At 41.6% G+C, this 27,082-nt stretch overlaps 1 protein-coding gene across 2 annotated transcripts; it reads left to right on the top strand.

Annotated features, from left to right (window-relative positions):
• The first annotated feature begins 1,006 nt into the window (after positions 1 to 1,006).
• On the top strand, positions 1,007 to 27,059 carry otogl (otogelin-like). Of its 2 annotated transcripts, XM_034686310.1 has the most exons (58): positions 1,007 to 1,445; positions 1,874 to 1,916; positions 2,221 to 2,266; positions 2,502 to 2,580; positions 2,691 to 2,783; positions 3,889 to 4,043; positions 4,835 to 4,956; positions 5,732 to 5,937; positions 6,470 to 6,594; positions 6,823 to 6,929; positions 7,039 to 7,145; positions 7,300 to 7,425; positions 7,509 to 7,617; positions 7,693 to 7,739; positions 7,814 to 7,959; positions 8,049 to 8,175; positions 8,273 to 8,450; positions 9,095 to 9,219; positions 9,501 to 9,710; positions 9,910 to 10,078; positions 10,215 to 10,289; positions 10,483 to 10,526; positions 10,725 to 10,884; positions 12,609 to 12,716; positions 12,893 to 13,031; positions 13,746 to 13,880; positions 13,992 to 14,138; positions 14,246 to 14,365; positions 14,577 to 14,693; positions 16,282 to 16,438; positions 16,605 to 16,631; positions 16,743 to 16,922; positions 17,000 to 17,278; positions 17,365 to 17,482; positions 17,570 to 17,649; positions 17,814 to 18,625; positions 18,857 to 19,034; positions 19,171 to 19,313; positions 19,399 to 19,422; positions 19,534 to 19,626; positions 19,708 to 19,897; positions 20,162 to 20,379; positions 20,644 to 20,785; positions 20,873 to 21,058; positions 21,206 to 21,418; positions 21,706 to 21,810; positions 21,932 to 22,039; positions 22,143 to 22,244; positions 22,328 to 22,432; positions 22,590 to 22,630; positions 22,735 to 22,798; positions 22,926 to 23,104; positions 23,197 to 23,301; positions 23,379 to 23,498; positions 24,614 to 24,659; positions 25,358 to 25,429; positions 26,140 to 26,219; positions 26,339 to 27,052. In XM_034686310.1, exons 1-58 carry the CDS (start codon positions 1,373 to 1,375, stop codon positions 26,537 to 26,539), a joined length of 7,806 nt encoding a protein of 2,601 aa, XP_034542201.1. In that variant the 5' UTR covers positions 1,007 to 1,372; the 3' UTR covers positions 26,540 to 27,052. The 2 variants fall into 2 exon arrangements, with proteins under 2 accessions (XP_034542201.1, XP_034542202.1); XM_034686311.1 differs by lacking the exon at positions 25,358 to 25,429 and having other exon boundaries at positions 26,339 to 27,059.
• Positions 27,060 to 27,082: the final 23 nt, after the last annotated feature.

The raw sequence follows: 27,082 nt of genomic DNA, 5'->3' as shown, positions 1-27,082 counted from the left end.
ATATGTTGCAAATAAAATTACAATCTTATAACAGTCACATTCGTTGTGTCAGCAATGAAGTCTTTTTTTCACCTAGTTGACAAACTGAAATCAACATATTCGTTAAAGCTGATGTTTTTCAGAGATGCAACAAAGTGGCATAAAATTAGCACGGACTTCCCCATATTACATAGTGGTTATTTACCCCTTTAGCTAGCCTAGCAAATGTGATGTTGTATCCCAAGGCCGGCCTGAGGCATCAAATGCTAGAGGCACTGGCCATCCATAGGGGGCGCCCCTGGCACCCTAAATGAGTAAGGAAGAAAATTTGAAGATAACAGGAAAAAGAATATTGTTTTATCTAATGAAATTTAGGGTTAAATTGCGGAGTGATGCCAGTACCTTGTGATTCACTTTTGGTTTTAAAAAAAATCGTTTTCCAAAGCAGTTTTTGAAGGTTATAAGTGTTCATGATTAACTTGTTTTTGTTTTGTTTTGTTGTTTTTCTTTACACTTTGGAAGCTTAATTAGATAGAAAATGTAGGCCCGGCTTAAGCATTTTGCTTCTGCCTTTTCAGTCATCACTTAATACATTACTGTTGCTTTGTTGAAAGTGTCTGTACTGTGAAAATGATTGTGTTGTATAATGACTGAATAAATTCTACTACTATTACATTATTCATTTTGAAATTGTAATTTTTTTTCTTTGTTAGTATAACTGTATTAATGTTCTTTTAGAGGTAATTTTAAAATTAAAGAAAACCTGTAAACATGAAACTTTATGTCAGTTTTCTTTAAGTGTTTATGTGATGTGATAGATTGTTGGTGGAGTTGGCTACAATAAAAGGGGCACCAGTTAAAATCCTGCCTATGGCACCAATATGGTTAGGGCCGGCTCTGTTGTATCCATAAACTTCATAAAACTAACTCCTTAATATGCCATGCTGCAGCAGATAGTGAGTCAAAGTTATTTCCGGCATACTTCCGGTCCACCGTTTGGCTAAACAGTCCTATGGTTTCCCTCCGTTTGCGTCTAACATCCCTCCAGAAGTGTCCCAGCCGGATCATTTGTCTGCTACACATTATCAGTAACTGAAAACCCCCGTGATGGGTCCACAGATCTCCGGGCTCGCCCTCACGCACAACAGAGGTAACGACCTGAGGCTGTCAGCCGGCTGAGGATGTTGGAATGACAGAGAGCAGTGCAGGCTTACCTGCCCTCACAGGTGTGTGCTCCTCGTCACCTGCTCAGGGGGGGCTGTTGCCAAAAGGTAGGATTTACAGGTAGGATCGAGCATCGTCCCGGTGCTACCGAACATCCTTAATCCTTCCCTCCCGGGACCAATGAGATGCACCGTTAACGTTTCTGCGGGACTTTCTTTCGGACTCTGAGATGAACTTAAAGTGGACAGTGAAACGATTTCTTCTTATGTCGTTATCAATCTCCCATTTGCTGTTACTTGAGGGTAAGTCTGAACGCTTTACTTGCCCAGAATGTTATAATAGTATTCAATAAGGTAAATTTCAGAGATATCAGTGCAGACAAAATGTTTGACATTAGAGGGATTTGGAAAGGTTTTATGTCACCAGTACAAATTATTTTTCTTCAGGGTAATACTTTTTAAAAAAAAAAAAAAAATTATTTTGCTATTTGACTTACCTCTTTATTTGAAATGACTTGTTTTGTAAACATTGTATTTACAGCCCCCCCATACTGCCCCTTCATGTTGATGTTTTTGCATGTCACAAAATAATGACAAATGACAGAGATGTGAATCACTCAATTGTTTCTGTTTGAACACCTCTAGCTCTGAGTTGCTACATTACAAAGAATATTTAGGAAAAGATGTAAACTGAATCTTGTGTAATGTTTATTGTGTAACTTTGTATTTAGGAGCTCAGAGTCGACTTTCTGTGGCAGAAGGAAGACTACAGAGGTATCTTGAAGGACATTTACTAAGTAATTCTCTTTTAACAATAATGTGGCCATAACATTATTGCACATGAATTATCCTTGTTTTAAAAATAAGTAAGTGTCAGAAAAGTTTATTGGCTAACTGTGATAATTCTATTAAAACTTTCCATCCCTAGAGTGTGTGAAAGAGACAGTTTATGAGTGTGTGCCTGTGAAGGTACCGTAAGGAGTATGTTGGAGTCTGGATTCAAGTGGTGTAAAGTGCACTTAAAAGTCTCCCCTCTGACTGTTTCTTTCCACTAATGTGCATGTTTGTGTGTGTGCAGAAGGGCTAATGCACTTCGGAGGAAACGGGATCTCCTTAGGGAGGAGGTGGGTACACTACACCTAAGAGAACCAGAGGAGGTCAGGGCACCCACATGCGCACAACACCCTCATGGGCACAAAGATGTCTTTGTAAAGAATGAGGCACACTAACACATACACTCTCTCCCACTCAACCTGACGCAACTTTCAACTTACAGGTACACCAGTGGTACAACACTGATACTGTTAAAGCTTGAGAATGATCGGCAATACTGAATGTCTATTTTTATTGTTTTCCAAGACATACAGACCACTGCTGTCAGAAAATACTCTGCCACGCAGCATTCTGCACAACTACACAGCCAGAGATGCCTCTTCAGGTAAAATGGATTCTTATGAAGCAACTCGCAATGCATTCAGTGAAGCATGGAGCTATAATTACAGAGATTGACTGACTACATGAATTTGGGTTTGTTCATGTCTTTCCCAGAATACTGTGGCTGCCTTAATGGTGGCTGGTGTCAAGAGGGTGGTGTGTGTGACTGTGCTCAGTTCCAAGCACTGGGAGATCGCTGCCAGATCAGTGAGTAATACACACACATGTAGAAATACACACATGTACACAAATGGAGGCTGTGTAGATGTCTTCACGGCCTGCGTTTAGTGACAGCTTAAATGCCTCAGTATCTCATCCCAATGACAACATTATTGTTGACTAAAGTACCATTGCTGGCAGGCAACAGACTGGCTGGTTAGCATACATACAATCTTTTAATTACAGTCTAGAGTTACACGCTCAGTTATACAGGAATGAGTGTGTATATGAAATTGTGCATATCAGACTCTCCAATCATTCAGCAAAAGGTAATTATCTGTGCTCACTGCAGTATTAATTATATCATTTCCCCCTTTTTTTTAATCTCTGCATCTTTTTTGGTGATACCAATCAATCTACCACAGACCAATCAGCCGCCCCCCCCCCCCTTCTTCAGCAGCTGTCATAAAATCACTTGCTCTAAGCTAATAGTGTAATTGCTGAGTGATGGAGTTTCTGGTTTCTATAGTCTGAACAGACTTCTTATACAGAAGGTGACCTGAGGTCAAATGCTGTAAAGACAATTTTCATTTCAACAACCCAATATAGCGTTGACACACATTTTAGGAACAATATAGCTGCCTGTAATTGAGCCAAGGATTTAAATCAAACCTTGAAATAGACTTTTCTCAGAATATAAAGATTGCTCATTAAAAGCAGATAAACAAAGATAATATGGAAGTAGGCGATGACAACAAAGGGTTCTTAAAATACACCGGGATTGTGGGAACGAATGTAAAATATCACTTACAAATCAACCATTGCAAATCCCCATCACCATGACAAGCCACCCTCTAATAAGATTAGAAGATGTGACTCATTGTCACCAGACCCTTTTAGATTCAGAGACAGTCTTAGGCAACATCTTGGCATTCCAAGCCATGGGGATTTCCTGTAACAAAGGGCTTTTTAGAACATTCAGGTATTCATTTTCCAAAGATAAGTTCAATGAAATAAAAGGTGACGACGGATTTGAAGCTTATAAAAGAGACATGGTGTATGACTTGACATCTTAATTTAGTGAAGTGTCAACCTGTAACTGAATACATTCTTGCTATCATAACAAGAGTCTTGTCTGAATGAATCCTCTTAGTACCTAACCAGGGCCAGGATAGAGACGGCATTTGCAGGTCTTGGGGTCAACACCACTATGAAACATTTGATGGAGTCTACTTCTACTTCCCGGGCACCTGCTCATACATCCTGGCCCAGGACTGCCACTCAGCTACACCACAGTATACGGTGTGGGTAAGAGCATACAGAGCAAAGTTACTCACTAAATGTTTTATGTCTTGTTTTTTTATTGATGGCTTTATTTTACAATAATGAAGCCAAAGGTATAGAATGCACAATGCCATGAACTAGATTTGATACTGCATTATTCAGCTACTTTGAACCAACCAGTATAGCGTAAAAAAAAACATTTTTGTAAGACTGCATTTTTTCATAGTTGAAGTTGTTGTATTTTTGGTTAATAAAACACATAAATGCATTTAAAATGTATGAAAAAAATGCATACAAATCCCATGTAAAAGCCAAAAAATATATATAAATCTGCCCCTCAAAACAAGAATGCCTGTCAAAGCCAGATTGGGCTCATGAGAGCAGCAAACACACCATGTCCTCATATAAGAATATATTTTGTTTCCAAAAAGTACAATGCCCTGTTTGTTATAGGAATCTATTTGTCCTTATAAAACAGGCATATGTGTTACACCTGAAAGCAACTGACAAACTTGGGAGGTCAGAAAGTTTTAAGAGACAGACTGAATTTAAAAACAGTAACATGAAGTACATGCTTAATTAAATAAAGTGCAGACATTTGTTCAGAATTGAAGGGTAACACCAGCCTCGTAATTTTACAAATATTGATTTAAATTGTGATTAAGTTAAAGGTCCAAAAGTCAATACCATCTTCTGTCATACACCGTCTGACAGTGTGTTTTTAATAAAAGCTCAGGTTACAGACAGTGGTGTATAAACCTTTAATTCTATCTTTTTTGAAACTGTCTTTTATTCTGTTGTATCATTTTTTTCAGATCCATAACAGCAGAGTGTGTGATGGGAATGTGTATTTATGCCCAAGAGCTCTCAGTCTGTTCTTCCCAAATGAAGAGGAGATCCACATCTCTGGATATCAGGTCCATCAGGGAGGCCGCAGGTTAGTTTTTGTGTATGTTGTATTAGTGTATGTTTTCTGCAAATAAGTAAGTAAGTAAGTAAACTTTATTTAGTATAGCACCTTTCAGAGACATAGTCACAAAGTGCTTTACAGAGAATCAATGTCGACAAGACAATACAATGAGCAATAAATAAGATAATCAAGAAAGCAGACAAAATGACATCAAATTACAACAGAAGGTCGAAAGCCGTGACAAACAAATGTGTCTTAAACTGCTTTTTAAAAGTCTCAGTCGAATCAGCACAGCACACTTGGTGCAGAAGATTGTTCCGGAGAGATGGAGCCACATGCTCAAAGGCACGGTCAACCTTAGTTTTAAGCCTGACACGAGGCACAGCAAGCAGACCCTGGTCTGAGGATCTGAGGGGTCTACTGGGGATGTAAGGGTGGAGCAGGTCGGAGATACAAGAGGGTGCTTGATGATGGATTGCTTTGTTTGTTAATATGAGGATCTTAAACTGTATTCTGAATTTGATTGGTAGCCTGTGTAATAGGATGGGAGTGATGTGGGATGCTTTACTAGACCTGGTTAACAGTCTTGAGGTAGCGTTTTGAATTAATTGTAGAGAGAGGATTTATTAGCATGGGAGTGAAAAACAGACACAGATTCAGGGAGACTTCAACAGTCTTCAATTTAACTGTTGGTACAAACCTCTAAAACGGAGAGGACGGAAATCCCTTGAAAGCATTATTGGAATGATTTCAAAAGAGCTCACTTGTGGCTCTCTTGACACGTCTGTTTCTGAAATGTCAGGTTAAGTCTTCCCCAGACTGTAGGAGGTGTGTTCATCGAGCGACTGGCTGATTACCTGCTGGTGAAGAGTGTGTTTGGCTTCTCTTTGGCCTGGGACGGAGGCTCAGGTGTCTACCTGAAGATGAGCGAGGAGCACCAAGGTGCCCCCTGTGGCCTGTGTGGGAACTTCAACCACATTGCTGGCGATGACCTCACCACTTCCCGCGGTAAGACCGGCCTGACCGGCCCCTCATCCTCTTATCCCTTCTCTCAGCACCCACTCACCTCAATTATTATTATTATACACTCAACACAAATTCTGGCCAATTATGGAAGCAGTGGAACCTGAAAGGACTGGAGTGGAGGGATAAGAGAGAACTGATAGTTTGGATTTGAATGGCTGGAAGGGGAGAGAGTTCCTCAGATGACCAGTAATATGAACTGTTGTTCCCGTCGTGTTTGTGCAGAAAGCTATCCGGCAGAGTGAGATTGAGTTCAAAGAGAGTAAACAAGTGCAAAGGCACTGACTTTGAAGCTACCTAAACACAGTATATTTAGACTGTTTCAATCAGTTGTATCCTCTGAATACCTGAATTGATCTGTACCAGACTTTAATTTATATTTGATGTTAAGGTTGTTTGATGACAGTCTAAAAACAGAAAAGATTTTTGTGCCTAAACTGGTTTATTACAGTATCTCTCCCCTGCATTTGTGCCAGTTATGCAAACTAACAGTATTTGTATTGGCTGATTGTTTCAGGGCTTCGAACAGATGAGCCTGTGTTGTTTGCAAACAGCTGGGCAGTGGACCTGCCTCACGAGAGAGCCTGTCCCTCAGTAGATATCGACTTTAATGGGCCCTGCCATTCAGAGTCAGACATGGATGTAAGAACAACTGAAACATTCTGCCTGCACACCTTTACTCTTTCCTGCTTTTTGCTGCTTTGTAGTTATTAACGTAAAATTGTGAATTTTAAAACAAAAGAGAGCTGTTGAGACTCAAAAGAATCAGAATTGTTCTTAATGTTAAATGACTACATAAATACTTGTTTGTGTGTAACTCTCAGTTACTGTGTCTTCCTGTCATACTGTCTTTACTGTGAATAATTGCAGGATGCCATAGAGAAATGCAGCGCACTTCTCTTCTTCCCATTTCTGTCCTGTCATGAAAACATAGACCCAAATCCTTTTGTCGCCAGCTGTGTGTCCGACCTCTGTCTGTAAGTCAAAACACCTGCATTGCTACTTGATACATTTAACCCTTCCTTCATCCTCTTTTCTCTGAGTTGTGATGATTATTATTTCAGGATATCTTCTCCTTTATTTCAGATCTGATGATGAGGAAACGTTTTGTCGAGCCTTGGTTGAGTACACTCGTGCCTGCTCACATGTTGGATATCCAGTAAGAGAGTGGAGGGACAGCTTCCCGTCGTGTTGTGAGTCCTCATTGCAGCCGCAAATTTCTAGGGAACACAGATTTCTTTCATGTCAAACATGGTGACTTGTTTCAGAATAGACAACAGCGTTTATTTACTGCTCATATTTGTATTCTGCTTCCGTGAAAGCTCAAGTGTGCATGTCTGTATTTAGATGACGGCTGTGAGGAGAGTTTTGTCTACAGAGACTGCATAAGTTGCTGTCCACCCACCTGTACATTCGAGAAAGAATGCCTTGGAACTAACCTCCATTGTCTGGATGGCTGCTATTGCCCTGATGGTATTAGATTAAATGATTAATCTTCCTTATTCATGGTTATTTATGTTAATTTGTTTGATGTCTAAACTCACTCCTTCACACAGGTCTGATCCTACAAAATGGAACATGTATCCCTGTGTCTCAGTGTCCATGTGTTTACCATGGAACATCATATGTACAAGGACATGTGCTTCGACAAGGATGTAGTATGTGGTGAGTGTGGACATGTTGTGAGCATATTCTGTTGCTTTTCTGCTGTGCTGTTAACCTGCTCCATGTTTTCTGTAGCGTGTGCATGGGAGGGGTGTGGAACTGCACAGAGAACAACTGCACAGGTGAGTTAATGCTTGCAGGACAATTCATGATTCGTGAATTCAGATGTATCAACATACCCCTTTTCTGTTTTCAGCCGAGTGTTCAGTGGTAGGTGATGTGTACGTGACGACATTTGACGGTAGGATGTTTCTCCAGCCGGGAGCGTGTCAGTATGTCCTGGCAAAGAGCCGCAGCAGCAGCAGATTCACTGTCACACTGCAGTATACAACCTGTGCAGAGGTACTGTGCATAATTACTTGCTTACACACCCATCAGTTCTCTCTGCATAAATCTTTCTTATTACCTCTTTATAATATGTGTGTCTACAGCAGCAGGTGTGCGTTCAGTCAGTGACAGTAGTGTTAGATGAAGATGTGAGCCGTCAGATCACTTTGACAAGAGAGGGGGAGGTGATAATTGGTATCAACCCCGGGCCTGTCCTGCCCTTTACGGATGGTAAGATTCACTAAAGGTGTTTGATGCACCTTCAGGTGTGTATTTTATATAAAATGGAACTCACAGGTATAATTCCTTTCTCTGACTCTTTACAAAGATGCAGTGGAAGTGCGGAAGCTGACCTCTGTGTTTACTCAGCTGAAGGCAGGGATTGGTTTGAGGCTGCTTTACAATGGTCGAGGGGGGCGGGTCTACCTGCAGCTGGACAGCCAGTGGCGTGGACAGACGCAGGGTCTTTGTGGTACTTTCAATGGAAATCTACGAGATGACTTCCTGTGAGCAAGTACTTCACCTGACCGTGTGTGTGTGTGTGTGTGTGTGTGTGTGTGTGTGTGTGTGTGTGTGTGTGTGTGTGTGTGTGTGTGTGTGTGTGTGTGTGTGTGTGTGTGTGTGTGTGTGTGTAAGTGAGCGCTTCTTAACTGCAACTTAAATATCAGCCTTACATTTATTATATCTGTTATGATTATTAATGCGCATCTTAGAACTACTTGATTGTACCTGCTATAGTTGATGTAATCAGTCTTTCCCATATTATCATTATTTTAATTGTAATAGACCTGTTGACTTTGACTGTTACAACTATCATTATCAACCCTATTGTGTTGTCCTTGCATATATTACATATTTTTCCATTATTATGAGCATTGGGTAAGCACAAGCCTGTTTTGTCTTTTAATGTTGCTCTGTTTTTTATTTCTCCCTCTCGTTTTGTGCCACCCTACATCCCAATACCTTGGCCTGTCCGGCCCTGACAGATGACTATCATGAATCTAGTTCTGCTTGTGGTCTCTACCTGGTTAAAGCAGCTTTTCCCTGCTCTTTTTGAGAAGTGTCTTGAGATAACGTCAGTTAGAAACAAGGAGCGATGTAAATAAACATTGATGATTGATTGAAAATTGATTTTGTGTGTGAACTGCAGGTCTCCAGCTGGTATGATAGAGGGCACTCCTCAGCTTCATGCCAATGCTTGGAAAGTTTCTTCTGCTTGTGTCGCGCCAGTCAACCTGCCAGTCATAGACCCATGCGAGATAAACCAGCGCAATGGTAATATATTTTCAACTTTTTTTGTATCATGTTTTTGTTTTCTTCTCATTTTGATCTAAAAGTTCTAATAAAAAATATAATTGAGCTGCAGAATGCAACATATAACTTCAATGGCTCAAACGCCAGTGGCTCCATAGACTGAACTGTTTATCCTGATGTCCTAAACTGTATTGATTCTTGGGTTTCGCCGTGGCTTGTACAGCTTTTAGTTGAGCAGTACCTTAACTTGATATCGATTGTGTTTAACGGCGTTCTCTTTTGGTTGTTTGTCTGTCTTCCAGTATTCTATGCATCTCACTGTGATGTGCTCTTGGGGAATATGTTTGCACCGTGTCACGGCTACATCAGCCCAAACATCTATCAGCAGCAATGCCGCTACCAGGCCTGTCGTTGTGGTAGTAGCTGCTTGTGCACAGCACTGGCTCACTATGCTTACCTCTGCTCTAAACACGGAGTTGACATTAATTTCAGGTCACAAGTCTCTGAATGTGGTGAGTGCTTGGCTTCTTCCCACTCTGTGTTCTGTCTAAAATATTTAAGCTGTGCTGTTTGTATGAAAAGGGGGTCAGAACAAGATTATTGTCCACCGCATGGTGATGGAAATACATCTGTATTATGATAAACGCAGCAAAATAAGGCTACATCATTTTTATATGTTTGTTTCCTTTGTGTGCCTGTGTGTGTATGCAGGGGTTGTGTGTCTTGGAGGCATGCTATACCACTCTTGTGTGTCATCTTGTGGGCGGTCCTGTCGTGCTCTGTCAAACCCTGAGACATGTGACCCTGGTGACTGTGCCGAGGGGTGTGGCTGTCCAGACAGCAGTTACCATGATGATGTCCGCCAGCGCTGCGTGCAACTGTAAGGCTTTGTATCTCATACATCATCGTAATGATGGTCATCAATTGCTAGTTGGCAGAAATGCACACTCTGGCAAACACAGCAAAACAGAACACCGGTTCATGAGATCAAAGTAACGTCATGAGTTTGTTCTCAGGTCTCAGTGTCACTGTTACTCCATGGGAGGTGTGTCACAGCCGGGGGACGTGACTTTCAGCGCCTCAGGACCCTGGTGAGTTAGTAGACTTTGACTGAAAAGAGAGAAGTCTTTTTTTGCCAGTGCAACATCCTTGCACACACTGATTTGAGAAAGCAATAAAAGCTTGATTGACTATCCAATGAGACATAGAGAACTTGTGCTCGAACACATCACTCTCTTCTACAAACACTCACCCTGTTTCCCTCTTTCCTGTCTCCTCCATCAGCCTGTGCAGAAATGGGAAGATGGAATGTGTGCCAGAAGAAAAAGGTAACCTCTTTGTACCCCCCCTTCCCCCCTCCAGTGCCTTCTCTGACTCATTCCAACTACAAAGTGCCATTTCAAGCTGTGTCCCCTCTTGCTGAAATCTAGAGCCTTGTGTCTAGAGCCTGTTTCCCATGACTGGCTTTTGCTGTGGATTTTTAAGGTGACTAGGGCATTGATTTTTTTTCTTCTTTTTGGAGCCAGATAGTGTAGAGATCGGGGAGTGTCCAGAGGGGAAAGTGTACCACAGCTGCACAGAGCAGAGGGGAGGCGTGGCCTGTGCACCCACCTGCCGTAACCTGATGTTGAACCTCACCTGTGCTCCCAACACACCATGCATCCCTGGCTGTGTTTGTCCTCCTGGGTAAAGCTCAAGCTTTCTTCCATTTTCTTGTGTATTATTGTGATTTTTATAGCCCTTATAATGTTTTTCTCCCCCTGGTACACTTTGTGAGAGATAAGATAACACTAGCACTTCCTTCCAAAGAGTCATTTCTCTCTTCTATAGTGGTATAAAAAACCTGCTTGGAGATTCAATGAAGACTGCTTTAGATCTGTGTTTCATCTTAGGGAACATTTTTCATCTGTAGTTTCTGCTTGCAGCTGGGCTTCCTTTAAAGGGAACATTTGGCAGGTTTTGTGTGGATGCCTGATCAGTGTTGATGTTCAATGTAGAGACTTTAAGCAGTTGAGACAGAGCTAATTAAGCTGTGCCAACACTGGAGGGACTAACAATTCATCACTCACTATTGGCTTTATATTGCATGAAGGTGCCCCTCCTCACTTGTGTCTACTTACAAATGACAAATTTAATGAAAAGCTTTTGAAGTGGTGGGATGCACACAGAGCCCCAGGACTAAGTTTTTGTAAACATTCAAAGCAAAAACGAGCATTTTAGAGGTCAACAGGAAATACATGTGGTAAGACATGAGGCATCAGAAGGATGATGCGAAAACTCTGGGGCTATGACACTCGATCATTTGGCCAGATAAAGTGTAAAGGATGAGTCATATATGCAAAGCCTTGTTTTGATGTTTAGCTGGTTAAATTATGGTTTAACATTTGATTCAATCAAATATTTTAAGTATTAGAATGCTTAACCTCTGACAATCTTGCAGAATCATTTCTTTAGGACAACCAAAGTCAACAAGGTCTTTCTATTTACATAGAGAATGCTTAAATAATCCTATAGCATGATGATATATGGTGTTTCTTACTAAATACAGGCATTTGTTAGCATTTTAGAAACTGTTGTATATTGTGCTACCAATATTCTTCTTCATTGGGATTGGTTTTCAGAGGATGAGTCCTTGCACTCCATCCCACAGTGTATGCCAGGGCTATTCAATTAAATAATTGGTCGGGCCAGATTTTCAGACTAAGGACATGAGCTGGGCCAGACATTTTTAGCAAACAGTGAGCAAAGTTAACCATTTAAAAGAAAAACAAATTGATAAGATAACAAACAAACTGGATGTTTATTAACGTATTGCCACATCCAAAAGGGCATAAACACAATAAAAGAGCAGCACTTGTCAGTGTAAATAAAATATTTTTTTCTTCTTTTTTCGGACCCAAGACACAATCACTGGAGGGTTGCTTTCGGTCCGCATGTGGCCCGCGGGCCGCTTATTGAATAGGGCTGGTGTATGCTATATTGGCAGTAAAAGCAAAGTTATCTTGCTTACAGAGGGGTGAAAGAAGTGCCCAAAAGTACCAGAGTCCAGGAAGGGAACAGTCATGTGTAGCGTATTTTCCATCTGTGATTTAAGGCAGTGGCTGGAAATAACATTTTTTCCTGTTCACTGCAGTAAGAACAGACTTTGCAGATGTGTATCACCCAAAGAGCATTGGCAACAACTGCAAGTGTTTCTAATACTAAATTTAGATGTATAAAGATAAGGTTTCAAAGTTTCCAGAGCATGTGTGATATATCTGCACTCCATATCAAAGATTTCTAACTCTATACAAAATCCACAACTTCTCCAAACTACACACAAAGTTTACTCACATAACTTTGGTAGGGATTTTGTGTACGATGTTTGCATGTGTTGTACCTTTTACTTGAGTTATGTTCCATCTTTAAAGGCTGGTGCTCCACCACGGGGAGTGTTACTATCCAGAGAACTGTCCCTGTGCATGGCTGGGCCTTGAATACCTGCCTGGAGAAACTGTGGAAACGTCATGTTACAGATGGTACAATTTTTCTCATATTTCACTGTGTTAATAATTGGACACCAGACTGTGTAGTAAAGCAATTTACATATTTGCAAATCCAAAAGATACATTTTTTTACCACTTTTAATTAGCCAATGCAATTGTAAAGTTCATTATGCAGTGATTTTTCACATGTGCCCTTTCTGTATCCACAGTGTGTGTCACCGTGGCTATTTTAACTGTAGCTACTCACCATGTCCAGCTGTGTGTACTGTCTACAGCGACAGACACTACCACACCTTTGATGGCCTTGAGTATGACTACCACTCTGATTGTCAAGTCTACCTTCTTAAAGTGAGTAGATAATGCATGAGTTAATTATTTTGTGCTCGAACAAGTCTCAGTAAGTGTGTGAAAGGCCTGAAAAATGTGTTCAGCATTGAGTCTGGGCACTGAAACACTGATCAGTCAGTGTCAGAGAAGAGTTTCTGAGAGATGGCGGAGCGAAAGACAAACATCCTCTGAAATTCCCAGCCAAAACTGATTTGGATCTTGGAAAGAAGATTGAAGCTCATTTCTAATCTTGGAAGAGAACGTGTTTTTTAATTAGAGCAGATTAGGTTTGTATGTGTGTGCTGGAGGGTTTTTGCACCATGGAAATGCTAGCAGAGCTGTAGCCACACAAAGAAGCCAGTGTTCACTTCAAACCCCACGGCTCCTGCGCTCCCAGGGATATAGAATTAGAATTAGCAGAACAGACATTGCAATTCAGACAGACTGCTGGCCAGCATGAAGACCTGAAAAGAATGGGGAAGGAATTCAGAGCTGTTTTTTTTAATAGCCCAGAATTGTTTCCTTTTTCTATCACTTTTTATACCTTCAGTTGCACTGTTGGGAGAATAAATTTCACGTTGAATGTGTCATTGGTTATTTTGTAGTTATGAAGGGTAATATTGGACAAACAAAAGTTATTTGTAGCACACAAATGAGTAACCCTGATTGATCAGACTTCCTTTCCTTGTGAGTAAAACGAAAGTTACTTATTGTTTTGTCTCCCCCTCTCACCAGAGTGCAGGAGAAACTGAGGTATCTGTTGTTGCCCAAAACAAGGACTGCTATGAGAGCGGCATTGTGTGCATGAAAATATTGGTCATTCATGTGGGACTTACCAAGATCTACTTCACTGACAACTCTGGCAACCCTGTATGGACTTATCAATCACAGTCACACTACAGTCAACATTCAAGCTACCTATTTGTGTCTCCCTCAGAGAATATCAAATATAGTAACTGTTTCCTGTTTGTTCCGTCTTAGAGTCCATCTACTGTTGTGGGTCGAGGGTCGGAGTTTGAGATTTGGAAAGCAGGCTACTACACAGTGGTCCATTTCTCGAATCAATACCTGACCATACTTTGGGATCGCAAGACAACAGTGCACATCAGAGCTGGTCCTCAGTGGAAGGTCTCGGAGTATATTCTGCAAGTGACAAAGTTTTAAGAGACTTTAGATTTATAGTTTATCGCTTTGGGAATCTGGACACATGTCTGTGTCTGCTTTTTGTTTTCTAGGGCCTTCTCAGTGGGCTATGTGGAAACTTTGACAGTGTGACAGTGAATGACATGACCACCTCCAGCCACATGGAAGTCAATAATGCACAGACCTTTGGAGATAGCTGGGCCCTGGGACAGGTATGAGTCAGCTCAGTTCTTCTCCTTCATCAATTCTCTTTTCTCCCTCTTTCCTCTTGCTGTCTTTGTCTATCACTCTTTCACTTCTCTCTAGCTCTCCGTCCCTTCAGTAATTTATCTGTGCTTGTATCCCACGAGTCCTCTGTGATATTTAAGAGTAATCAGACACTCAATCACACTCTGTGTGTGTGTATTTGTTTGTGTGTTTTAGTGTGAAAGTGACTACATAGTTGAGCGACCGTGTGAAAGGGACTTAGGCAGACAGCCGTACGCCAAGAGGGAATGTGCCCTTCTCTACAGTGATGTCTTTGCACCCTGTCATAACGTGGTGAGTGCTATTTAACTCATGGACACACAAAAACACACATATATTGTGAGCATTCAATGTTGAAAAAGATTTACCTTGCTTGCAAAAAAGAAATAAGTGAATGCACTGTTCCTTAGAGCCAAAACAGATGAGAGGCTTCACTCATGCATACAGACACTTAACTGATGTTTTATCACTGTATGGCCAGCAGGTGGAGCTATGTATGTGTGCAAAGGAGTTTATACTGGTAGGATTTCTGTTGTTTGGCAGTACTTCCCTTCTTAAGCGAGTCCTGAAATGACTTTGGTTTGAGGATTAGTTGGGTTGCATACGACGACATTTTCAGTTCATGACTAAAGTGAAACAGAGTAAGCAAATGTTAATGTTTCTCTGCATTCAGATTTCAAAATGTAGCCCAGAGACATATGTTGATTCAAAACAGTTTTGGGCTGGTACAAATAAAAAGTATTTAAAAAATCTGTACATTTGTTTGTACTAACACATATATATGACAACCACTCCACTACCACACAGGGTTTTGTCGTTTGCTTGGGCCATGTCACATCCAGGGTCTCTCCTCTTCTGTTCGGACAAGAGAAGTGACCATCACTATCATTGTTGTTTCTCTTTTAAAACAAATGATGGAAGGTAACGGTTTAAAGTACCGGAAAAGTGGCCCCGTTTTAGGGACGTTTTGGCAGTATTCTCCATATCCTAATTGGAGAGAAAAGCAACCAGTCGAGGAGGTCAGATAGAATCCAGCACATCTAAAGCTTCAAGGCTTCCTGTGGAGAAAAGATTGTTTTATTGAAGATTGTATTCATCCTTGCTGTGCGAGACATGTTCATTTCATACGGTCTGATTTATCATCTGCATTAAAGAAAAGGTTTTGAGTGACAGTAGACTCATTGTTTGAATGTGTTCTGCTGTATAGACCACGATTCAGTCATAACTGAATTGCCAGCAACCACTGCTGTGAGAAGTAAATATTTATATTGAGAATAGGATAAGAAAGATAACTTTGCTTGTAGCCTAAATTTTATAAAAGTATAAGCAGGAGACTTTTAGGGGCATTTTTCTCAGTCAAAATAAGAATAAAGGACAAAGAACTTTCATAGTAACATATCAGTGTTTTAACTGTAAGCCGGTTACATCACTCAGGATGCTGTGCACTCTTAACGCAAACGTTGCATATTACATTTCTCAAGGATAAAGTGTGCAATACTGTAAATGGTGTCAAAAGCACTGAAGCTTTACCAACCAACAGACCAACTAATTGCTGATGTGTTTTGTGTGTCTGTCATTGAGCTCATCTGATCCCTCCTGCACCACAGTTTGACCCACATTCCTTTAGACTGATATCTCATCACTCCTTCCCCATCTGAATTATTGAAACTACTCACCCTCCACAGAAGACCTCCCCTAGTTTCCCCCAAAGGGATTTGGCATGGTTCACTTTGTCACTGTGTGTGTGTGTGTGTGTGTGTGTGTGTGTGTGTGTGTGTGTGTGTGTGTGTGTGTGTGTGTGTGTGTGTGTGTGTGTGTGTGTGTGTGTGTGTGTGTGTGTGTTTACACATTTAAATATATAAATGGTCTGCATACCTTTCAGGTGGATGTGGCCTGGTTTTATAGAAACTGCTTGACAGACACCTGCAACTGTAACCGTGGGGGAGACTGCGAGTGTCTCTGTACTTCCATCGCTGCATATGCACACAAATGCTGTCAACAAGGGATCACAATACACTGGAGGTCGCCCTCTGTCTGTCGTGAGTACACACTAACACAAAGACATAGTACGTTGGTCTACTTTTATTATTCAGAGATTTGACCCTTGCTGACCTCTCTGTCTTTGCTCCATCTAATGTTACTCCTACCTTTTACCTACTCCTTACCTGTTGAAAAATATATTCACATTGTCTTACTCTCTTGCAGCCTATGATTGTGAATACTATAATCAAGGTATGTACATTTGAAAGTTAGTCGTTTCCAGAGAACTCTTTTGTCAGTTGATGTATTGTTTCCTCATTGTCTGCACAAACATTTCCTCTCTCTTTTTCTCACTTCCCACAGAGCTAGGTGATGGCCCATTTTCCTTGGTGAGTGCTGTCTATAATGACACAATGTTTGGAGTAAATCGCACCAGCGGCTCAGTTTTTCCTCTGGTGAGAGAAAGACCAGGGCAGTTGCCTGCCCCAGGCCTACTGTTCAATTTTATGATCACAGCAGGCCTGCAAAAGGACAGAACATCACGTGAGTGTATACAAAATCACACCACATCACGCACACGTCTTTGGGGTATATTAACTCCTATTTGTTCTTTTTCCCAGGTGTCCCTGTGGTGTCACTGGAGTCTGCAGAGAGACCAAACTATTTCCTTGTTGCATCAGGGCGCAGCCATCTTCAGCTGGAGCACTGGAGCAGAGGCGCCGAGTTTAGTCGCAGGGCAACCTTTATCCAGCACCAGGGGCTGTTTCTGCCAGGTCACACCTCGTTTGAGCTAGTCAGCCAACCTGGAATCTTTCTGACACTGACACGCACTGCTGCACGAGTCCAGAGATATGACAACTCAGACGGCTTCAAAACTAGCAGCAGTTTCACACTGGAGGGTCTGAAACATGCATTCCCCCCTAAAAAATAGATGTATGTATTTACAGTCATGCAAAATTTTTTATATATTTCCTCTCCTCCACAGAGAGCAGTTTCGTGATACCTTACCGCATGATGTGTGAGTGGCGCTACCAGGCCTGTGCAAGCCCTTGTGTCCACACATGCAATGACCCAGATGCCACCCGCTGCCAATTCTTGCCCCCGTAAGAGGCTTGGTTCATTAAAATCTCTCTTAATGACAGTAATGTGCTTAGCATTAGGGTTGAAATAATTTTTGTATAATTTTGCAGTGTGGAGGGCTGCTTCCCACGTTGTCCAAAGAACATGATCCTTGATGAAATCACTAGGAGATGTGTCTACACAGAGGACTGTGAGTGCAACATTTAAGGAGTTTTTCTTTAAAATTGCATTCAAATAATTGTGGTTTCCTATTGGCAAGAAAGTTGTACTTATATTATTTTTATTTCAGTCTTTTCTGCACTTTTTTTTTTAAATAAAACAATGTACAGTACTTATTCTATTTTGCCCCATTAGGTGTGTCCCTCCCCCCAACTCCAACACCCTTTGCATATGTGACACTGTCAAACAGGACCACTGTGGCACCAACAACAACTACAACCACTACAACCACTACCACTACTGTAAGGCCTACAACCATGACTTCCACTACAACACCAACCACTACTACCACCAGGGCAACAACTACCTCCACTACCACCAGGCCCAGTACAACCACTACTACTACTACTACTACTACAAAACCAGCCACTGAGCCTTTCACAACTCCACTCATTACATCTGCAGCTCCACCTGCTCCTCCACCCACTACTGCCTCCACCACTCAGCCTCCCTCCACCCCATCAGAGACACCCACTATCAGCATGACCAAAGTGACCCCCACACAATCCTCAGAGGTAACCACAGCAGCACCCTCCACTGAAGCAACTACTCCTCCTCCATCCCCAACTACTTTGGCTTCCACCACCATGACCCCATCTCTCTCCACCACACCGTCAACACCATCTCCAACATCACCAGTGACTACCACCCCACCTCCTCCTACCTCCACCTCCACACAGTTACCACCCACCACGACCATCACAACTGTGTCCACCACTTCTGTCCCTGATACCACAACTGCTCCTCCACCAGTGATCGCTACTTTAGAGACGACCACGTCAGTGGATACATCAACAGTTGTGACAACAACAGCACCACCTCCCACAACCGTAGAACCCACTACTGAGTTGCTTACCACAGAGGTAGTCACAAGCCCGGTCACCTCTCCTACAACCGAGGAAGCATCAACCACAATTCCTTTTCTCTTGCCAACAACTCCCTGCACAGTGAGTTTTGCTATTGTAGTAAAGTTTAAGTACATAGCCAAAAAACACTGTTTATTAGAATGCACAGTGATACCTTTAATTGTATGGAAGTGTATTCAAATTACAAAATGAGAAATATTAGAATTCATAAATAGAAATGCACATTTTGTGTCTCTAAGCCTCCAGACAGCTATGACGGAGTGATATCTCATGCTACTGTGTGAAACAAAAGTCCCGTATTTCTCTCCACAGCCTCCGTACTCCTACCGCATCGATGAGTGTGCAGAGCTGTTCTGTTTCAACGGAGAGCTGCTGCTTCACAACTCTTCTCTACACTGTCGCTACAACACCACCCCGCCCCAGTGCAGTCTGCTGGGCCTGCCCGTCCTTATCAACACAGACCCCTGCTGTCCACTTTGGCAGTGCCCCTGTGAGTTTGATTGTTTGTGTTACAATTTCAGAGTTTCCAAGTGATTCAGTAAGAGGCAGGCCTGGTGATATGAAAAGATTTTGTGCTGTGACTATCTGTGTTTGAATTTATTTATACAATACTGCCTCTCTCTCAGGTCGCTGCACTATGATGTCAGACCTGCGCGTTATCACATTTGATGGCAACAACGTGGCCTTGTATGATAATGGCTCCTATATCCTTGTTAACCTGCCCAGAGAGACTATCATTGGCACAGTGGAGAAATGTCCAACTAGCCAGGTAATATACAAATAATTGCATCTATTCTTTATAATGAAATATCTGAAAACAAATCTTAATTTTGGGAATTTTTCATTTCTTGTAGAGTGTCAACTCCATCCGACGAACTGTAAGTGTGCTCTCATCTCTTCCCCATCCTTCTAGCTGTGTTTGAATTAGAATCTATAGCTTGATTATTTTTAATTCAACGTATCTTGTTTAATTATTTATTCCTCTACAGTCGCCTACAGGTGGAACATCTGGTCTCTGTTTCAAGAAACTGAACATTACAACCTCCTCCTATAGAATTATTATCCACCGCCTGGATCGCAAGGTAAATCTCTAATTCACCACCAAAGGTTTGACATATCCCAAACGAATGACATTCTGTGTCTGCATTTCCATCCATCTCTAGGTGACAGTAAACTACAGACCTGCCAGGCTTCCGTTCTCCCGCCATGCTCTTTACGTTGAAGACACAGGCAGCATGTACCTGATCCACACACCTGGTGGAGTCAACATACAATGGTACCACAGCACAGGGATCATGGTGCTGCAGTATATTACTTCCTATAATGCATCTGAGCCCACTCGAGGCCTGTGTGGTGAGTCCACACAAACAAAGACACACTCAATTCAAACCTTCTTTGGCTGCTGGTCAGCATTATTTATCTTAGAGTTTGCTATTAGCACTTAAAGAGTCCAAACAACAGCATCACTTTGACTTGTCTCTTAATGTGATATGACAACTTGAAAAATTAGGCTGTCTGAATAACAAATTGTTTTACCTTACATTCATATTACTCGTTGGCAGTGCAGCAAATTACCTCAGATACACGCCTACAATAAACCTGTGTCTTTTATGCCAGGGTGTTGTGATGGGAACCCAGAGGACGACCTAAAGCTGCCCAACGGCACAGTGGTCAGAGAGGTGGGGGACATGATGCTTTTTCTGCAGGGTTGGAGAGTCCACACCACTGATGAGACTGAACACACTCGCAGGGTTGGAGACAACTGCACCACAGGGGACTGCTCCATCTGCCTCTCCATGCTCCGTCAGAGAGCCTTCACTCCATGCCACAGCAAGGTGCAGCAGACAAACATTTAAACCCCATTTTCAGCTTGATTTGCTACTTTAGTCATTATTTGAAGTATTTATTATTTGTTACTTCTCCTTGGCCTGCACTTCACTTCACTCACTGCATTAGTGTTTTTTTCATTTCCATACACTACATGTTTTGACATTTTGTTGCAGTAGCTGTTTATGGTTGTCAGAAAATCAATCATCTAAGAAAAGAGTCATTAATGGAACATGTCACATTTGACTGTGACCTTGTTCGTCTGTTTGCAGGTCCCTCCAGAGCAGTTCTGTGACATCATGTGGGCAGGGGACCTGCACTACAAGGATCACCAGTGTGACTTTTTGGCAGCCTACGTAGCAGTCTGCTACACACACCAAGTCTGCATCAGCTGGAGACGGCATAACTTCTGCCGTAAGAAATAACACGCACATAAGCTCAGATGTACGTGCTTGTGTTTCTCATTTGCTCATGTATTACTAAGTGCCTGTTATCTTGTAGCTCTGCGGTGTCCCCCTGGTAAGGAATACCAGCCATGTGTGAGCACCTGCACCAGTCGCACCTGTCTGAACAGAGAGTACTACGAGGAGACAACCTGCTCCTTTATCAGAGAGGAGTGTGTGTGCCGCAGTGGAACCATCCTGCACAGAGCTGACTCCCCTTACTGTGTAACTGAGGATCGATGTGGTGAGTGACAGAGTAATTACTAGCCTCTGTGATGAAAACTGCACTGTCAGGGAATCTAAAAAAAAGTTTTAGAGTGAGCTTTATATTACTCCTAGCCTCTCAGCCAAGTGTATCATCAGTGTATTTACTTGTCTGTGTTGTGTCCAGTGTGTACAGACAATGAGGGTAACCCTCGGGCCCCTGGCGAGGTGTGGAATGGCTCTGCGCGTGGCTGCTGTCTCTACAAGTGTGTGGAGAATGGCTCTGTGGTGGCCATTGAGCCAGACTGCCACTCTGTTCCTACGCCACTGTGTGAAAGGGAGGGAGAATATGTACTTGATGTGCTGGAAGAAGGAGCCTGCTGCCCAAAGAAGATCTGCGGTGAGTTTAGAAATTCAACGTTCTTTGCCAAGAAGGCAAATCTGATCCAAAGTTAAGACTGCATTCACACGAAGAGTTTACTCTCTGTTTATTCTTTTCACTTCATTCTTCCTTCAAGTTTCACTCTCTGTAGTGATGATACATTGCTGGTGAATGTTTAACATGATATCCCTGAGTTCTTCTAGTTCACACTAATACCAGTAACGATAACATTTCAGTGAACATTTATTACCAAGCCTGCAAATAATCTTTTCTTCCCTTGTCTATTTTCACTCTTGTCTTAACAGAGTGCAACATGACCATCTGTGACAGTGAAGCTCCACCTTGTGACAATGGGAACAGGCTGGTGATTGGTTACAGTGCTCTGTCATGCTGCCCAGAGTACAGATGTGGTGAGAACAAACTTTTATTTCAACGTTTTTTTTTTAACAAGTTGTAAACTTCTTGAGTGATGCGATACTTGGCCTGAACTTTTAATTTCACTAAACACTTTGCTGTTACTGTCTTTCTCAGAGTGTGACCCAATGGCATGCCCTCCTGTGTATGCCCCCCACTGCAGGGAGGATCAGTTCCTGGTGGAGGTCAGGGGGGAGAAATCCTGTTGCTACTCCTACCTGTGTGGTAAGTGTTTGTTGTGAAAGGTTTACAGTATGAGGCAGGCCATCTTTGAAACCTCAGTAAAAACAAGATTGAATTTTTGTTCGTTTGTATTCTGTCTAATCAGTGTGTGAGTCGTGTATTGAACCCATTCCAACCTGCTCACATGGAGAAATTCTGGCTGTAGATCTTAACACCACCAACAGCTGCTGTCCACAGTACCACTGTGGTAAGTGTGTGTGTCCTCTAAAGTGTGTGTTCTCGCCTGTGGCTTCAAAGTCAAGCTGGATTTTTTTCCCCTATGTGTTGCAGTTTGTGATGTCAACCTGTGCCCTGAAACTGTGATGAGCTGTGCACCTGGTCTCTCTTTGGTTCAAACTACTGTCCCTGGTCATTGCTGCCCCCAGCAGCACTGTGGTACACAATCTAAACACACACACAAAAGCCACCCATGCATGAACATATGCAGCCTTTTCTTTCTGTTTGTTGAGCTAATGCTGTGATCTCAGGTGTTATTATGCCTCTCATGTACTTCCGTGAACTTAACTTTTCCCTCTCTAACTTTTCTTCCCAGAATGTCAGTGTGAGGACAGCTCTCTCCCCATCTGTCAAGTGGTAAGTCAGCAAAAAGCTGCATCACAAGTCACTGTCTAATCAGGTCTGAGCTAGAAGGAAGAAAAAGTGGAAAATTCTGTTGAGTCAGCACTTTTCTTTCTCAGGGGGAGATGCTGGTGGAAGCCTCAGACAGCAGCGCAAGCTGTGGCTGTCCTCAGCATACATGCCGTATGTATCAAGCCAGCATTAAAGATTTTTCAGCGACATGTCTTAAATCTTCATAGTTACATTGAAAAACAGGGGTATGATGCACAGTCACAGTATGGTTATTAATCATCTGTTTGTATGTGTGTAGAAAAGGCAGAGGTGTGTCTTTTCCAAGGTGTAACAGTGCTGGGCCCGGGCCAGTCTCTAGTTCAATACCTGGAGGGAGAGCTGTGTTACACTGTTCACTGCCTGAACCACAGAGATCCAGACTCTGGCTTCTACGCCATGGAAATAACCTCTGTCAACTGCACCCAAAAATGTGGAGCAGTACGTGTCCGACATGTTAAATTAATATCTTTATGTTGCTTCATTCATCTTATAATCATCCTCCACCTTTTTACTTGTCTTCACCCCTTTAGCATCAGGTGTACGTGCCATCCACTGACCCACAGGTGTGCTGCGGCTCCTGCAAAAATGTCTCCTGTACTTTCACCAATGAAAATGGGACGACAGAGCTTTTCGCTGTAAGAGCAGAGACATCCACATGTTTTAATGCTTCCCTTTTATTGCAGCCCTCTATTGACTCTGATTGTGTGTGCAGTCAGGGAGTTCCTGGGTGGAGAACTGCACACGTTATGACTGTATGGAAACAGCTGTGGGAGCAGTGATACTTGCATCCGGGGTGGTCTGCCCGCCTTTTAATGATACAGAGTGTATGCAGGTCAGAACTTCTAAATGTACTACATCAGTGGTTCTAAACATGTGGGTCAGGACCCAGAAATGGGTTGCAGAGCCATTTTAAAAAAATTGAAAAAGAAGTTGGTGCAAAAAGTCATTGCTTTACCTTTATTTTGAAAGACATGATGTTTCTAATGATGTAGTGTGCCTGCAGGAGTAGGGTGCGGTGGTATTACACCTCAATGCTGGTTTACTCTGGCCATTAAGGGACCTGAGACTAGACCAGTTGAGAACCACTGTACTGCATAGTTTTTGTTTACAGTTATAGGCATAGTAATTATGTAAATATATTTCTAAATATCAATCATTTACTCAATCACGCTTCATTTATAAAGCCCTTTTCATACAATGACATTGTAACACAAAGTGCTGTACATAAAAACAACCTAAAATAGAATAAATTAAGAAAAAGATCCCACCCCCAGCTCGACCCCAAAACTCACCCCACAATCCTAAAGTTAAGGACACAATATATGAAACAATAGTAATAAAAACAATAAAAATACAATAAATAAATGAAAAATAAAAGAGAAGTTGCTGAATGAACTGAGGAGACGCTCTCATGATATCTTAATAAGGAAACACTGGAGGTAAAATAAGATGTTAAAACTCAACACAGGAAATTAAAATCACCAAAATAAAATACATTTCTTTGATAATAAAACACTAAAATATTAAACCATTAAAAGAACACAAGATGCTATACTTAAAATAGATAAATAAGTACATAAATAAATAAAGTAGAATAAAAGTGACTACATTTTGAAGTCAATATATATGCATAAGTCAGATTTTAAGGTCTGTTGACCCTTGTGTAGCCAGATTAAAAAAAGGTAAAAAAAATATATAAAAAACGACAACACATTAATAAAGATATTTAAACACAACAGCACGTGTTATTGTAGATTTAAGTTTTGAACTAACTGATTGTTACTATTTGCCACATTTATTCCATAGAAAAATCTAAGTTTTATCTGCCAAACAAAACCTTACACAAACATTTCATGAGCACACTGAAACTATGTATTAATATGCTTTAAGTTGTCTGAGCAATGTTTCCCATTAACTTTATTTCATCCTCCTTTCCTCTCCCTGCAGAATGGCGGTGTTGTTCAGAGCTATGTGGACGGGTGCTGCTGGACATGTAAGTCCCCAGATTTTCTTAGGGTGCTTTTGATATTGCTTTGAGCAGTAAATCAGAGCTCAGGGTGAGCGCCTTGTTGCCTGGCAGTGGATGGGCTTATTGGCTGAATGGTTGGGGGTGTGGCCTTTTTGTAGAGGGTGGAGATGAAGCCTACTGTTGGTCTAATTTTGAACCTTTAGCTTCAGCAATCTTCTGATGTTATGTCGTGGAGCCAGTACAGCTCAGACTGCGTTAACACATGAAGTAAAATGACTGCACTCAACGCCATTACTAAGTTAATATAAAACTTCCTGGTTGATATTTCCAAGCAGTGTGGTCAAACTTTTAACGAACATGCAGTGGTGATATTTTGGGGATTGCAGCCTTTGCGTGCTTGCCTGCTTCAGCAGGGACCTTGCAGTTTGCCCAATCAGGATGCTCCTGGGTGAGTGTTCACCAATGAGGATGCAGGATGTTGCAGGGGTTAGGGTTTGCCCTGCTGAGCTGCTCTTTGTAGTACATCAAATGGCTGAGTTCCTTGGCTGACTGCCCGGTGAGTCCCCCAAAAAATGAGAAATCCATGTGCATGCCAGCTGCACTGCTTCCCTCGTGTGTTTTTGTGTGACGCTGAACTGTGTTTTCTGAATCAAACATAACCTTGTGTGTGTTCTCATAATATTCTTTGAACTGGACGGCTTCGGTCCTGACGATGTTCCCAGGTTCAGGAGTGGGTGTTTTACCATTTACCGTTAATCCTGTAACCCCCACTGGTAGTACTAACTGTGACACAGGTACCTCCATCTCGCACTATTCCCTTTTACATCATTCTGTGGCATCTCAGTGACTCATTCTCTTGCACTTTTAAGCTGTGTGTAAATGTGTGCAGAGTCTATTTTTGTCTCTGTGGGTCTTGACTTTTTATTTTCTTGCTCTCACTGTTTATCCCTCAAAACACAGAATAACATGAACAACAGCTAACATGCCTAAATCTCTGGAGTCAAACCATCCGCATGCATTTAAGCAACGTGAAATAACTCAAATTTCTTAGCATCAGTTGTGAGAAGAAATAGCCTTTGCTGTTACACAATCATCTATGAAGGAAAAAGCTGGAATTTATCTAAATTTTTCAAAAATTCCAGCTCTGCACAGAATTAATAAGTAAGGTTAAGTTTAGGTCAGCAGGCAATAAAAAAGCTAGAGCACTGCTGTGAGAAATGTGCCTTCCTGTAACCCAACTGTCAATCAAAGACTGCTCCTACCGCTGAGCAACTAAGAGCCTGCCTCAATAGGCCTTTCAGATTGTGTCTCAAATGATGAGAAGATGAAAGAGTGTGTTTGTTTGAGAGCGTGTGTTTACCAGTATGAATTCACAGCTCTGTGTATGTTTGAACTTACATATAAATGTTTTACTTTTTGTGGTAGAGTTGTGCTTTACTGATTAAGGTCTGAACATACCGTGTCTCTGTGTCTACATATCGTATTTTTATTTAAACGTGTGCAGGTAAAGAGGATGGTAAGACATGCAAACGTGTGGCCATTCGGACAACCATTAGGAAAGATGACTGCAGGAGCAATGCACCGGTGAGAGTACAGAGACATGTTAGCACAAAATGAGGAGGCTGAAACAAAAAGTATGAATATAATTTAAACTACATTTGTGCATTGGCGTAAACGTCGTCCTATCTCCTTTCCTCTAACAGGTAACTGTCTATTCATGTGATGGGAAATGCCCATCTGCCACCATATTCAACTTTAACATCAACAGCCACGCTCGGTTCTGTAAGTGCTGTCGAGAGAGTGGACTACAAACCCGCTCGGTCACACTCTACTGCTCACGCAACGGTACCATGGTGGAATACAACTTCCAGGAGCCTCTGGACTGTTCCTGCCAGTGGAACTAAAAACAGTTTCCAGCTATGAATATGAACGAGTGCATAACAGATGAGAATGTATGATAAGGAGGATACATGGAGGAAATCAGACGTATACTGTACTGATGTCAAAGCATTAAAACCAGCCATGTTTATTTCTGATTGTCATAATTTTGTTTACAATACTGAACCTTGGTCATAGTTGTGATGAAATATATTGAAATTAAGATGAACTAATGTAAGTTGGGTTTGTTTAAAACTAGTTTTTGGAACATTATCTTTAGTTGGCTTTTTTGTGCCTTCAGTTGATAATTAAAAACACTTACTTTCTTATCTAAGTGTATATTAACAACTGATATCATGTTGACAGTAGTTGCTGCATTTTTCATGACTGCAAAGTTCAAACACTGTATGCTTTTTGGTTGTCTTAGAGGATAAAGTTGGCTTTTGTATAAAAAAAAGAAGTTATGCATTGCTTTTATTTTCTTAGAAAACATTTTTGAATATGATCTATGGCCTTTTTGTAGTTTATTTTGAAGTAAAGTAGGTGAAACAAAAGATTTAAAGGTGTCT

This window comes from Notolabrus celidotus, chromosome 6, assembly GCF_009762535.1.
Source record: "Notolabrus celidotus isolate fNotCel1 chromosome 6, fNotCel1.pri, whole genome shotgun sequence".
Taxonomy (NCBI): domain Eukaryota; kingdom Metazoa; phylum Chordata; class Actinopteri; order Labriformes; family Labridae; genus Notolabrus; species Notolabrus celidotus.
Note: the sequence above shows the minus strand (reverse complement) of the source record. Positions and strands in the feature narration are given on the sequence as shown.